Raw genomic sequence first — 14815 nt, 5'->3', positions numbered from 1 at the left:
AATCCTGCAAACGTCACATTGGCTTGTCCTGTGTTATAAATTTAAATTTCACCTAGCACCGCAAAGTTAACGGCATTCGACACACAGGTATTTATCTGGATACAGCTCCCATCGGGTTCATCGGTACAGACTGTGTTAGAACATCAGCGTAAGACAGACAGCAATCCAGGAGAAAAAACAATTCTCACCAAACGTGTGGACGTCTGTGAGGAAAAAGGTGGGTTTTTTTCCAAGCTACTATTCCAGTTGGAACATGCCTTTCATCTCCCGCTCTGTGATGGAGTCTGTGTTGCCCTCCAGGTGTTGATTGGGTCCCTTGGCTTTACTGTCAGAGCTGTAATAGAGCTGACATTGAAGAAGCTTGCTCAGCACAGAAACACTGATTTCCAGCAGAGAATGTGGCCTCCAGGCACTCTTTAATTGGCATTGGTTAACTAAGCTATAAGAAAGCTTGTTCTGAACTGCTTACTGCAGGCTGAGTGCTATTGTGCCTTTGCTAATAAGAGTGTAAAAATGGTAATAGCCTGTGATTTTTAGTTTAGGTCAAAAGACCAGGGGGGTCTTCACAAAAAGCTGATTATACAAGTGCGAATATGAGTGCTGGCAAAGTGTTTTTGTAGACTGGTTTACTTTAACCATATAGTGCTCTTTTTGTGAACATCTAAACAAAAGTTAGGACACTTTAACAAATTACATGAGGAAAATTTACGTGACTTCACCCCTAAAAAGCAAGGTGAACCTTCAAGGGCGTGCACCTCTGGACCTCTGCTTTCATAGGTCCCTGGAAGTCCTGTTTTTGCCACTCGCAGGTGCACATCAGCAATTTCACTGTGGATCTTAAACTTGTACATAGGACAAACATCAAGTTTTGTATCACATTGTCCAACAGAATAATAACGGGTAATGAGAGCTGGCTACAGTCCTGTGACCAAATGGCACAGTGTCCAAGTCCAAAGGCAGTGCGTCATGTCAGGGGCATGTCATTTTATTATCACCAGTCACTGGATTTTGCCTTCCAGTGTCAGCCTGTCCGTACGCAGTTCTTCTGTGGCGCCCTGACGGCGCCTGAGGGAGAACGTTCTCCGCAAGCAACATGAAATGTACCCGGTGCCTTCATGTGCTCTCACACAGCAAATTGAAAAGGCAGGAGATTTTTGGCAAGAACAGCTCAATCTTCACTCACCACCTGCCCCACACACCAGATTCTCTTTATTTATTTTTATTTTATTTATTTATTTTCCACTTTAACACCAAAAAACTAAGCAACTCTTCATGTTTTACGAGTGCTCCATAAATATGCAATAAAGAAACTCAAGCTCATTAATAGAATAATAATAATTTGTTTGTCCCAAAACGAATTATGTCATATATATATATATATCCTTGTGTCAGCCAAGATGGGCGATGTCAGCTCTTGACGGAACAACAACAACAACAACACACAGAAGCCCCTGTGACAAAGGAGGGTGCTCTGTTTCGCCCCCTCCACCCTGTTTCTCCTTGATTAGCTACGAGGGAGCTAAAAAAGCACTCGGTGCAGATTGCCATGGCAACAGGCGTGAGAGGAGCAGGGCTTTACTGGCCCATTACCCATCTGCGCCCTGTTGCATACTGTTTCTTGAACATCCCTTTCAACAGCTGACATCCCGCCCAGTCTGGAATTAAAATTTCTGACTCAAATCTGAATTTGCTTCTCACTGGTCATATTGTTGCTTTTCAGCATATCTTCTTTCATTTTTCAAAACATGTATAAATCAAAACCTTTACCGCTAATACATGACACTTCATGAAGTCTCTTCACTGGAAAAAGTCAGATCAAAGCAAAACCTCCCTGAAAAAGAAAAGTTCTTGTTGCTCTTGCTGTCAGGAAGTGCTTCATTAATGGGAGCTGTGGTCAGGATGCGGCGTTAACACTCAACACTTCACTGGAGTTGGAAGCGTATTTGTTTAATGATTTCACACAGCCCCCACCCTCACTGGCTTATTTGCTCTATGCCTGTCTGATTTGACTAATTGGCCAGTGCGGGTGGTGTTATTGATCAAAAGTGTGTAGCTTGAGAATCTTTTGAGGGAAATTTCTGCAACTATACTCCCTTCATCTTGTAATGGAGCTGCTTTGAAGCCACATCCTTGTAAACAAACTAATGACAAAGTGATATTTGTTTGAAAATGGGAGACCATCTCATAGGTCAAACTGGACCAGGGTTGGTTGATATGTGGATAATTTGGTCTCTAGGTTTGTTGTTATATATACCAGGGTGGGCTGCTCAAAGTAATACTGGAAATGCTGGAAACACTGCTGTAATGATATGAACGTTTAAAAGGCAGCTGTCCAGTAGCTGCCAGATTCATGTGTGGACGTTCCCATATTTACAGAGGTCTTTCTTAAGGTTGTTCCAAATTACTTAGGGGCAACTGAGTCTTCTCATCAATTACCATACTGCATGATAGGTGGCTGACGGGTTATTTAGTAGGGGTGGGGGAAAAAATCGATACTGTGTAGTATCGTGATATTTTGTTTGCTAATAATGTATCGATACAGGGACAGCAGAAATCGATATTTTGTGGACTGGAACATGCTCTGACTTCAGAGCATGTTGATCAGCTCCTTTTTCTGAGCAAGAATGCTGACATTCCTTCACTGTCCAAATGTGTTTAACTTTTTTATGGCAGCAGTAAACATGACAGTTTACTTATTTTAATTTAAGACATGTTTTATTTTAACTAAGTTTAAAACTTTTTTATTTAATGTAAAATTATATTTTGTTTTAATTTACTTTAAAATTCTTGAAGTTGCTGAAGGGGCTGCATAGTTTTCACAAATTGCATAGTTCAGAATAGCTATAATTGTACCAGATGGTTGCATTCAGTTAAGTTGGACTAGACTGTAATACAAACCGTTCAGTTTGTCAGCAATAAAACTGACTGAAATGAGAGAAAGACTGAGTGTGAGACTTTGTTATTAGATAAAATGAATATTGATAAAGTTTACCTTTATGTACAGAATCTGCAGTAGAAAAAATGTGATAAATCGCAAAATATCATATTGCAATACTCAGAATATCGCAAAATATTAAAAAAAATTGCAATAATATCGTATCGTGCGTTAAGTATTGTGATAATATCGTATCGTGGGGTAATTGGTGATTCCCACCTCTATTATTTAGTGGCCAAATGAAGAGTTCCTGCAGTTGCTGTCTTCACCCCCATACAATGTTTAGTCGGCTTAAGTGAATGCTTACATTGGCTTAATCTACTGCTGAATACTATCCCTAGTGGGAGATACACGTCTTTTTCACTTAACGAAGTCTTGGGTTTGAGCACTTCGTTCACCCCATTAAAGTTTTTTCCATCTCTGCCATCGCTGTCCTCTGCCTGGTGGTCTTGGGCCCCTCGGCTAGCTTTTTGAATTCCTTCAAGCCATCTTGGCCTCCTGATCTGACATCCGGTCTTCTTGTACAGGTACTCATTAGAGATCTTTTGTAGCCAGTAGATTTTACAGATCCTTCAAAGACAGCTGTTGTGGAAAGTGTCACTTTTGTCCATGTCCTTCTGCACTACCCCCCAACACTCAGATGAGTAAAATAATACTGACATAACGTTGCCCTTATAGAGTTTCATTATGGTTTTGATACTATAAATCAGTGTTCTTCTGAACACCTTTGGGTCTTATACGCATAAGTCACGCCTGGTTCTGCCAGACATTTCTTCCTATTAAAAGGGAGTTTTTCCTTCCCTCTGTCGCCAACTGCTTTCCCATAAGGGGTCCATCTGATTGTTGGGGTTTTCTCTGTATTATGATCTTTACAGTACAATATAAAGTGCTTTGAGGCAACTGTTGATGTGATTTGGGGCCAAATAAATAAAACTGAACTGAAATGAATAGAATAGGATAGATGGATGGATTAAAGTATGGATCAAACCAAGCAAAGTGAGGTGAAACCACAAGAGCTAAAGTCAGTTGATGACATGTATTTAGGAAACCCTTTACTTTTCTTGAGCCAGTAAAAGCAGCCAGATCCTTGGCAAGTGATGCCAGATATCATTGATCTTGTGAAGTGCAGTCTGTGAAGGAAGGACTTGTGCAGGTCCCCAGAGGCAGCAGATCCATTAAGATGTCTTAATCCAGTTCATTAGGCAGGACTGAGGTTGCTGCTTTCCGTCAGTGTGTCCCAACGGTGCAGTCCAGAAATGCACAACAACACTGCATCTAATTTCAGTAGGAAAAAAGTTGTGACTGCAGCTTTTGTCAGTCAAAATCAAGTATGAAAACACCGTAGATTAGACTTCATGCTGACAGCACATACACAATCAAAGACAATATCTTTTGTCAATCTTGGAGCAGGCATTGCTAAGCTCAAGCATTGTGTATTATATAACTTCCATCCATCAAAGGTTATTTTTAAGTGGCGGCTGCCATCTCAACATCTGGTCAGCACTGCCGGTCGACCTCCTTCGTCTTGATACAGCCTCTGCTTCTGAGAATGGCCCGGTGAATCCTCTCAATGCTCTAATCTCGACTATAAATCACAAGAAGACATGTCTGGCTCTGAATTATGGCCCTCTGGCAGTGAACTGGGATAAATTGCAGAGACTTGGATATGCATGAGCATAATTATGAGGGATAATTCAAGATGTTCCTTCTGGAAAATGAAGAGAAATGGTGTTTTGTAAGATCTAAGCTGAACAAGAGAGAAGGCCTGTGGCACGGTACTTTACTCAGGATCTTGTTTGTCTTTGTTGCACTTTGTCACAGTTAAAGTTTGAAACGCTTAAGGATACTAGCAGTATCACTTTAGCCTCAATTAGTTCTTACTGTTTCCATTTTACTTCCAGGCATCGGGATCGCTTTGGAAAGAAAAATGTTTCAAGATTGCATCGTCAGTCCTCCTACAATGCTGAGGACTGAAGGAGACACGCATTGTATTCAGAAATATAGATTAAGTATTGTAAAGGGAAATTGCTATTGGCAGACACTGAGCCGACTTATTGGAATGTTTGTTTGGAGGAAAATATTGGATCAGTATATCCTTTGTGAATTGAACAAACTGTCTGTCAATTAACGTAACTCTGTAATTAACTGACAAATGGTCACCGGGGTACAGAACAAGTGGTATTGGCGTTTGGATCTTGCATCCTGTAACAAATGTACTGACACTGTGTTTAAAGACAGAAGATCAAGGATTTTCCAATCTGTTAAATGCAGTTAGAGTTTTCCAGAAGCATCTAGAATACCCATTATAAAAACTGCAGTCTAAAAATGTGAATTTATGACCTCAAAAAGTCATGCTTAGTTATTTAACTTTGCACACATCTTACTTGGAGTTTGTGTTGTTGTTCAAGGGCACTGCAACATAGCTAGAAATCGCAGATGATCCTTGACTTATCCAAAAAGCCTCATCTGTACCTTGGTAGTTCTGTCACGCAGTGTTTAAATACCTGTTTTTTAATATTGGTCGGGATACTGTCACTCAACTTTAAAAAACTTTAAAATATATAAAAAGAAGTAAACAAAAATGACACGCTAGTTGCTAGTGTAATGTTGGTATGTCCCAAGTTACTCAAAACTGTTATAGTATCGCAAGATTTATCAGTATTTTCCACACAATTTATTCAGCAACAAAGTAGCTTCAAAGAGCCCGAAACGTGTAATCTTAAAGATGTTTATTAGTTTGCAGCGTTAATATTACCAGATATCTTTAATTTTCTTGCTTTCTCACTCTCTCACACTGCATCTCACTCTTCAGTCTGATTTTTAAAAAGAACAGGCGTCCAGTGAGACATTTGTGAGTAATTACAGCAGTGCAGCCCAAGCACTTGTCCTTAGCTGCCCGTTAAATGTTCCAGTTTGACTGAAACGAGCGGCGTGAAGAAGCGAGTATTTATAGACGATCCCTCACCCATCACACATGCAGACAGACGGTGACAACAAAAGACGACATAAAAAACAAAAATAACATTTTGAGGTCTAACAAATATCTCAACCTCTGAAATCCCAAGAATTACAAACCAGATCTAGAATAATTTCATAAATAGTTTCCATTTTACATCGTGTCACACTGTTTAACCAGTTAACTCTCTCTTCTAACCACCAGACAAAATCAGAACTGAACATGGTAAACAGAAACTTTTTGTTTAAATATAACAGATTCATGTGTGCAGAATATGCCATAAAATAGTAAAATAATAATAGGGTATAATATAATAATAAAAAATACATTTTGCCATATAGATTTTACTTCTTTAATATTCTGGATATTTAGAATTGAGCTATTTGCATATATTAGAGCTATTTCTTATATTTTGCAATCTTTGTAATATATTGTATTATTTAATTATTTCAGTCTGTTACTGTAATTGTCTTGGAGCAACTCTAACCCACATAATTTCCTTATGGATTATTAAAATATTCTGAATCTGTTTCTGATTTCTTATTAATCTGGACTGTCACTGATATTACTGAAACAGTGTGTTGTTGGACATTTTTCAGGAGGATATTTGAACTGTAATGCAGCATGTTTAAATGTTCTTGTAGTGATTTCTCAGCTATTACAACAGTCAGAGCTGCTTAGAGCTTTATTTTCACTCGATTACCACAGTAGATAAGTACCAATACTACTACACCAACACCAAATGTTGACCAGACTACACTACAGTGAAAAGATCTGTTGTAACTGCATAAGCAGATATTACATACAGTTATAACTTTATATTTCCTACATTTCTGCATTTGTGAAACCTGATAAGCCACAAAGAATATGATGATCCTTTTCTCTTTTAGCTCAAGGTTGATAATTCGACATTAGAGGCTATTACTGTATGTGTGTTAGAGGATAGTCCAGCTTAATTTTGTAATTTGACTCATCTTTTTGTGACGCTTTCTCAACCCACGGTTTCCTTTTCCTCCAGCTCACATTAACACAACCCACTGTGTGGCTTTTTGGAAGGAAGTATGAGTGAGTGAGAGTCGAACTACATGTCATTGGGATCTATGTTTAGCAATAAAAGAATAAAAGAGGATAAGGATAAAGGAGATGAACTTCCATGTGAAATTAAAGTGTCTGTTTGTTATCTGTTCAGTGTTTTGCTTGAGTTTTGGAAAATACTCCTAAAATTGTGCGACACTGTTACAGAATCACAGTATCAATGATTCTGTGAAACGTGACACCGTTCAGTTTTGCTGCATGTGTTTGAGCACATGAGCTTTTCTGATTCTTCTTCTTGGATTTAAATATTCATTTGATTGTAGGAAAGCTGTTGCTTTTTTCACAATAAGTTGGCAACAGTGATTTACTTTGCTTTCAGCAATGTTAGCCTAAGGTTGGCTCTCACATGCTGAAATATAAAGACCCATTTAACTTGTTCACTAACTTGCTGGTGACAGCCAATCAGTGGGACTGCACTGCAGAAGCTACCTATGCAGATGGTAACATTGGCCAAAGAAAAAAATGCATTTGAGAAAATCCATAAACCTAACTTTAAAACAGAGAAGACCTTAGGTCAGCTAAGATCTGCTGTCCAGTGAGACCTCATTACAAGAGGTGGCCAGGGTTCGCGTTTTGCTGTTAGGTAATCATGAAACTTGTATGTCTGAGTTCACTAAATGTCAGTTCAGGGCAAACAAATCCTCCCAATACAACATTTAATTTGATTTAGTTAAACAGTTTGCCAACAAAATATGCTGCTTTAAATGTTTTTTGTGTTTTACAGTCCTCACTAGTTTTTACTCAAACTACCAATTTTTTATTGGTCCAAACTCCTGGTTTTATGAACATATAGGTCTTAAAGAAGAACTTTAGTGCATTCATATTTTTATTTTTGAACTTAACTAGAAAAGCTTTGCTTGGTTCACAGTTTGGATGCAATCCCTACTGTATGACACAACCAGTCTTAGCACCCACCGTTCCTTTATGGTTGCTTTCTTATTATAAATTTTTGGCTGTGATGAATTACTTGCACCTGTGCTGACCTTAATATCTGAAACTTTGACCATGTTTAATATAACATGCGCCACTGTAAAAGTATATTTACATCATTTAAAACAAGGGGAGTCAGAATAGATCCCCTTGAAGGAAACTGTGTGCCTTTCAGTGTGAAATTGTGAAATGCAAAATAGAAACACGAGTTATAATCTCTGCTGAAAGTGTCTGTTTATGTGTTGACAGATGGCATGTTTGGGAGGTGTCACTCTGTTCCGGTGAAGGAGATTTACACCTACGACGTTTCCCCATCTGTAGTGCAGCGCTTCAGGATGCTGCTGGAGAAGCTTTCCAACAGAGGTAAACACGTGCACGCATGTTCTGCTTTCCTCAGCCTAAATGTGTATGTACGTTTGTACAGAACATGCGCACACACAAAGTGGCGTGCCGTGTCAACTTCAACTTGGATTCTCTTCATAATCATGCTCATATGCAAATTATATGCACATTCAGCTCTGCAGCTTTTGTAGGATATAACCACAAACTGATTTGAGATTATTTTCCAAACCAAGGTAGAATAAGTGTGTTTAAACTTGTCATATAGGAACACAAGACTTGTTCCACCCAAATACTCTGTGTGTTCAGTGCTTAAAGTGCCCTTTCATGGGAGCTGGCAGTTTCTCCCAACTTTAATTACCCCGGAGCAGAAGGACAGAAAACATTATAATGCTCAGTGAAAACGGGTAATAGTTTCTAAATGGTGGTTTGTAGTTATTATGGTGGAAACTGTGAATGGATGAGTATTTTTTGTTCATCTTGTTTTAAACACAAAAAAATGTCTTTTCACTCGGTCAGATCAAGATTGTATGCATGCATCCACCGTATGTATTTATAAATATACAGTGGGAATAATATGTGCATTTTACCCAAATAACTGGATGCCTGTGAAGCAGATGTGTTTTCTTGATTTGTAATTAATTCCCCAGGTTAGGGGATTTTAAAGGCAGGATTAGGGATTGAAGAAGGAGTTGAGCCAATGCTGTCAATGAGAGTGCTAAAAAGAGCTGCATGATTCAGTACGACACATTTACTACTTTCCTACTTTAGTTTCTATTCACTCACTCAAACCCAATCAGAGATACTTGATACTTGCATGTTATAAATGTGCACGCTCTGTTTGGTGTGCATAAAGCAAAATAAATGTCTGTTGTTTTAAGTTTAAAATGTTTTAAGTAAAATAAAGGAAAACTCATTATTTTACCTTTCGTATATATTTTCCAGAGAGGATTTTTTTTCCTCTTAATTTCATTTTTTGTGGCTTCTCAGCATTAAAAAATATCTAAACTTTCACAATGGATCCCCTCAAATCATGTTCTGTTTTTCAGTCTGTAAAGAAGGATTTAACTCCTGAAATAAGTGCTAACTCATTTCTCTTCTTCCTGATTTCCCGCCAAGCTATTTGTTTTCTGCCCTGCACAGATGTAGTCAACATAAGGCTCATTCACAGCATATTAGCAAGTAAAGAGAGAGGAAGAGAAGTAAGTGTTGTTTAAAACTGTGCACCGACACAGTGTGAAGTGAGGCTTTTAGACATTTGTCACCATTGAGGAGAAGCGGTGTAGTGAGAAGGACTAATGGGAAATTCTACTGTTTTGATCAGTCTGAATGTGCTCGAGGTTCTGGCTGGTCTGCTGTTACTTATTGACACAGCTACTACATGAACTGCATTAAAAGCTTCTAGTTAAAGAAAAGACAAGAAAAAAAAAAGAAAAGACAAGAGAAGCATCCGCAGCTGCTGCCATTGTAGACGCACCTTCACACCGAGGCCTGTCCTGGTGAAAACATCATGTTAGCAGACTTATTGGAGGAGCTGAAGGAGCTCCAAGCTCCTCCTGCTGATCACTGCTATGCTGGACCTGAAGATGTGGCCTGTGATGTCTGCACTGGAAAATAGACACAGTCTCAGCTGCAGCAGAAAGGACTGAGAGGCAGAGAGAGCTGGAGGTGAGTCGACAAAACATCCAGCAGAGAATCCAGGACAGAGAGAAAGATGTGAAGCTGCTTCAACAGGAGGTGGAGGCCATCAATCAGTCTGCTGATCAAACAGTGGAGCACAGTGAGAAGATCTTCACTGAGCTGATCCATCTCATCCAGAAAAGAAGCTCTGATGTGAAGCAGCAGATCAGATCCCAGCAGGGTGCAGACTTTTCTTCACAGAAGTCAGATCGCACTGATCCTGTCGGCAATTTTTTGACAATATTAAGTTGTGTGAGATCAATTTTGTGTAGTTTAAGTGCTGCACGCCCCAGATGTTAGCTGCCAGTCAGCAAGCTTGCAGTTGTTTAAATTGTATTTTCTGTTGGAGTCTGTACAGGTGGCTGTCGCAGTCACACTGGCAATTACTGCTAAAGCTAATAGCTTTTTCTAGCTTCTGCTGTTGATTCTAAAGCAGAAATGTCAGATATTCAGTGCAGTTTACATTACTGCAGTCTGCAGTATAGATTAGTCAAATGGATATTCATTATCAACAGAGACATGCTTTTATGGTGAATAAACAGAACAGTCTCATGGGTCTTGTGCTTATCCTGATTATCCTAATACACTCTGATGTCATTCTCATCACAAAAGGCAGAGATGAAAAAATGTAATGTTCTGTCTCTGATGTTTTTTTCTTTTTTACCTGGTTGTTCAAAGAACAATGAGACTAAAGATTAAACCTAAACTATTCTCAGGAACTTGAATAGTTCAACAAGTACAAAACTGTGTTTTGTACTTGTTGAATGATAAGTCAATAAAGGAATCATTGAAGCCTTTGAATGATACAACCAGGATAATTCAAAGTTATATATATATCTCTCTATATAAAATTGTATGATGTATTTTCCTTTAATTATATGTTAAATAGCTGTAAAGCGCTTTGGGGTCCTTAGGGACTGCCGGACACTGGCGCTATACAAATGCAGGCCATTTACCATAAATATCTTCTAGATTTACATCTTTAATGGTTTATTCCGCTCTTGTTCCCACTACAAACTCTGTATTTTCTGTCAAAGCTTAGAATATAATTTTGTGGCTTTAAACCACAGTTTGTCTGAGTTTGTAATGAATGGATCACGGTTCTGAGGAGATTAATTGAATTAGTTATAAAGTGGTTTACTTTCTGCCAGAGTTCACTGTTGCATGCCACGACGTCCATGCTTACAGTAATACATCAATATAGCTGTTTATCCCACAAATGAATGAACTAGGAAGGAAAGAAGGAACGTCCCGAGTGAGCATCACGGCGTAAATATTTGTTATTTGACTTTTTGGTTTAATCAGCCTTTGCTGTGCCTGTGTAGAAACGAACAGATGGATCAGTTGTCGTCTTTCCTGCTGCACTAAGCTGCTGTTCGTGTGCTGTACCACGAGAGGGAGGCAGAGACCTGCGTAACCTCCCACTGAGCTGGATTTCATCCCCTTTCATCATCCAGCTTTGCTCTGAATGACAGGACCTCATGTATACAGGAAGAAAAGAAAGAGTCCAGTCTTTTGTGCTTGCGACCACTCAAAAGAGAATGATTTCAAAAAAGTACATTTGTTTTGGGAGGAGTTTTTGTCTCGTGTTTTTATTACACCATCTTTCTTTTGAGCTTGATTTAGTGCATTTCCTCCCTTTCCTCTACCCACCCCTCTCCAAAAAAAGAAAAAAAATGTCCTCTGGTTTAATTCTCCGAATCGGGGCTCAGCGGGAGAGCTAGAGAAATATTCCGATTTCACAGAGGCGACAAGTTTGGAGGCATTTGTCAGGAGCTCTGAAGTGAAATGAATTATGCAAATGAGATGTTTGGGCCCGGCTGTCTGCAGAAGCCATTAGGGAGGACAAAACTCTAAAGACACTAAAGCATCTGCATTTCAGGCTCGGCTAGTCCACTAAAAAGATAGCACGGTTTACTCTGTCCTTTTGCTTTCCCTGTTACAAACACGATCCTACGTCCATATGCCCATCAGCTCTGTTTTAGGATATGGGAACTGATGTCCTGATTCACAAAAGTGCACGTGGAAAGAAGAGTCCACAGTCAGAGCGATACCTGGACATTTAGGCAAATACTTTGTTTATTCCCTTTGACAGTGAATTTCTGTTAGGGTTTTCACATCGCAAGAGTCACTGGAAGGTCTAGTCTTGTTTCCAGTTTTCCCAATAAGCTGAGCCGAGCTGCTGATGGAGTTTTGGCTGCAGCTTCATGGAAAAAACTAGTTTGTTTCTTCAAAATGTTGATCTGCTCCAAGGAGGAGCAGGTGATGGATAAGTTCAGTGCATCATGTCCCATGATAGCATGACACTGTGTTAGCATATGAAGCCAGTTTACAGTGAAACGGTGAAGCTGAGGGCAAGATCAGTCAGCTGATCCAACATGCAGGAAACTTTTCACCCAGATGATTTCACTCTTTACATCTTATCTGAGGTCCAAATTAATATGCACTGTCTTCATTACGGCATACACCTGCCGCTTTTTAATCTGTTCGCAGGGCAAACACATAATGATCAGTCGTCAGTCACTGCTGCGCCGAGCTTGGTGCTTTCCAGCAGGGAGTGACAGGCAGCCTCATTTATAAAAGAGTGCACAGGAACCATATTAAAAGTAACTAAGTAAGTAAAATGTATTTATACAGCACCTTTCTGCATAAGGATCACAAAGTGCCCCACAGCCACAATCAACAAATACAAAATACAAATATTAAGACATAACAGTATCCTTTAAATGCTTAAATAAACATTTCAGTAATTTCATCAGATCTCAAATGTAATGATCGTGCATTCCATCTTTTAGGAGCCACAATCTTGCATATCAATGGATAGTCTCCTTTAGTTTTCAGTCTAGAACGAGGAACTACCAACAAGATTTGGTCTGAAGCCCTCAGTGACCTGCATATTATAGAGCAGGAGCAAGAGCTTGCTAATGTGAACAGGCATTTTACTGTACAGAGCTCTGAAAGTGATCACCAAGATCTTAAACTAAAGCAGGTGCAAAGATGACAAAACATGAAACACTTAGAAGACCTGTTAAGTACAGCAGCTGGATTTTGGACTGTTTTGTAAGATGACTTAATCATTTCTTATTCTGATTTGGACACCATTCCACTGATGGGGTCAATACTTCATAGATGAAATATAAAGATTATCAATATAATTATTGAAACTAAGAGCCTGGTCAAATATGACACCGAACTTTATGACATTTGGTGGAACCGCCGATGATAGAAGTGCACATAAAAGGCCAAAAATGGAATTGGCCCAATCAGATTTAGAAACAATTTTTACAGTCAGGCTTTATTCCACCTTACTGTGGGCTCTTCCCACAGGCTCTTCTGATTATTTTTGGTTAATTATTTAAGTTAGTTATTGTTCTATAATTGAGAAACGCAAGCTAAATTGCAGCTCTCACTAATGACACAACTTTTTTGGGTGACTATTAAACGGAAGTCAAAGAGAGACATAAAAAAGATGTCAATTTTATTTTATAAAGAACTCATTTAATAAATGGATAATGTTATGAGCTCATCCATAACCAACCCAGATGTTTAAGTCAAACAACTAGTTTTTTTCCACCTAGTTAACCTATAGGTCCAATCCTGTGAGAGAACAAACAGGTTTGTCCCACAGGCGTTGGACTGACCGCAGCGCTCTTTGGGCGACACACTGAACCAAGAGTTGCCCCTGATGCGAATGAATGTCAGATAAAAAAGTGCTTGGGCAAAGATAAAAGTGCTGTATGAATGTGTGTGTAGTAAAAAAAAAAAGTGGTGTGAGTGCTCAAGCTGAGTCAAAAGGCACTATACAAATACCAGTCCATTTACGCACATCCTCATAAACTCCACTTGGCTGACTAAAGTTATAAGTCTGTCACTGTACAGCCTGTCTGTGTTTTCTGAGTGTGGTTAATGTCACTGTACGGCCATTTAGTAACAGCGTTATTATTATTATCAACAGGGGTAATATTGAAACTACAAAAATCAGACGAGATTTAACCTTTAGCACACAGTACATTTGCCTCTCTCTTTCTTTGTGAACGGTTTGAATCTTTCACAAAGTTGTTGCTGGAATTCTGTTTCTCCCCCTTTAAACACCCACCCACCCACACACACACACACACACACACACACACACACACACACACACACACACACACACACACACACACACACACAGAGTCCCTCTTCCCACTCGCACTGCTCACTAAAGGCCCTGCAGATGTGAAGTCATTTGAAAAGCCACCTCGTCAGGGTCACAGCTGCTGTTCGCCCACAGCAACGATGGTCCTCTTTAGTTCGCACACGACATCAAAAGCACACTAACCTCCCTGCACCACCTTTGAGAGACTTAACAGTAGATAACTCTTGCCTTTATTATTATTATCATCATCATTATTAGTTGTCCTATGACTCCTTATGTTCTACAGCTCCAAATTCACTGCAAGTCATGCCACGAGTTCCCTTCCCTTTTTCCCCTGTGGGATCTTAGTTTTGCTCATGTTGCTAAAAAACTGAACATTTTCACTTGGAAAAATCAAAAACGCAGCGATTCACGATTTTGCATCCCACTGCTTTCTTGTGTTTTTGCTGTGTTTTATCCTATTTAGTTCTACAGCATTCATTCATTTAAGCATCTGTCACATAAACAGTATGCCTTCAGGGATAATCAAAGATATTCTGAATCTGAGACTAAAGTGTGATTCTTTGATTCTTTAGTAATTTACAAAAAATATATACACACAGTTGAAAATTGTCAGCATTCTACATTGCTTCTATTTTCAGAGTGTTTGGGATTTGTTGGCAAAGACGTGTTGTGACTTTTTACCCGGTGATCCAAAAAGTTTCTCACCTTGCTGTCTGCTGTTTTTTAGGACCGCAGTGAT

General features: G+C 39.2%; 1 protein-coding gene across 1 annotated transcript in view; it reads left to right on the top strand.

Annotated features, from left to right (window-relative positions):
• Nucleotides 1-14815, top strand: part of LOC134616666 (receptor-type tyrosine-protein phosphatase N2-like) — a 218249-nt gene that overhangs the window by 23897 nt on the left and 179537 nt on the right. Inside the window, exon 3 of the mRNA XM_063461604.1 lies at nt 8166-8279. Within this exon, the coding sequence (XP_063317674.1) occupies nt 8166-8279 (114 nt within the window). The remainder of the gene's footprint in view (nt 1-8165; nt 8280-14815) is intronic.

This window comes from Pelmatolapia mariae, linkage group LG18 (genome assembly GCF_036321145.2).
Source record: "Pelmatolapia mariae isolate MD_Pm_ZW linkage group LG18, Pm_UMD_F_2, whole genome shotgun sequence".
Classification (NCBI taxonomy): Eukaryota; Metazoa; Chordata; class Actinopteri; order Cichliformes; family Cichlidae; genus Pelmatolapia; species Pelmatolapia mariae.
Note: the sequence above shows the minus strand (reverse complement) of the source record. Positions and strands in the feature narration are given on the sequence as shown.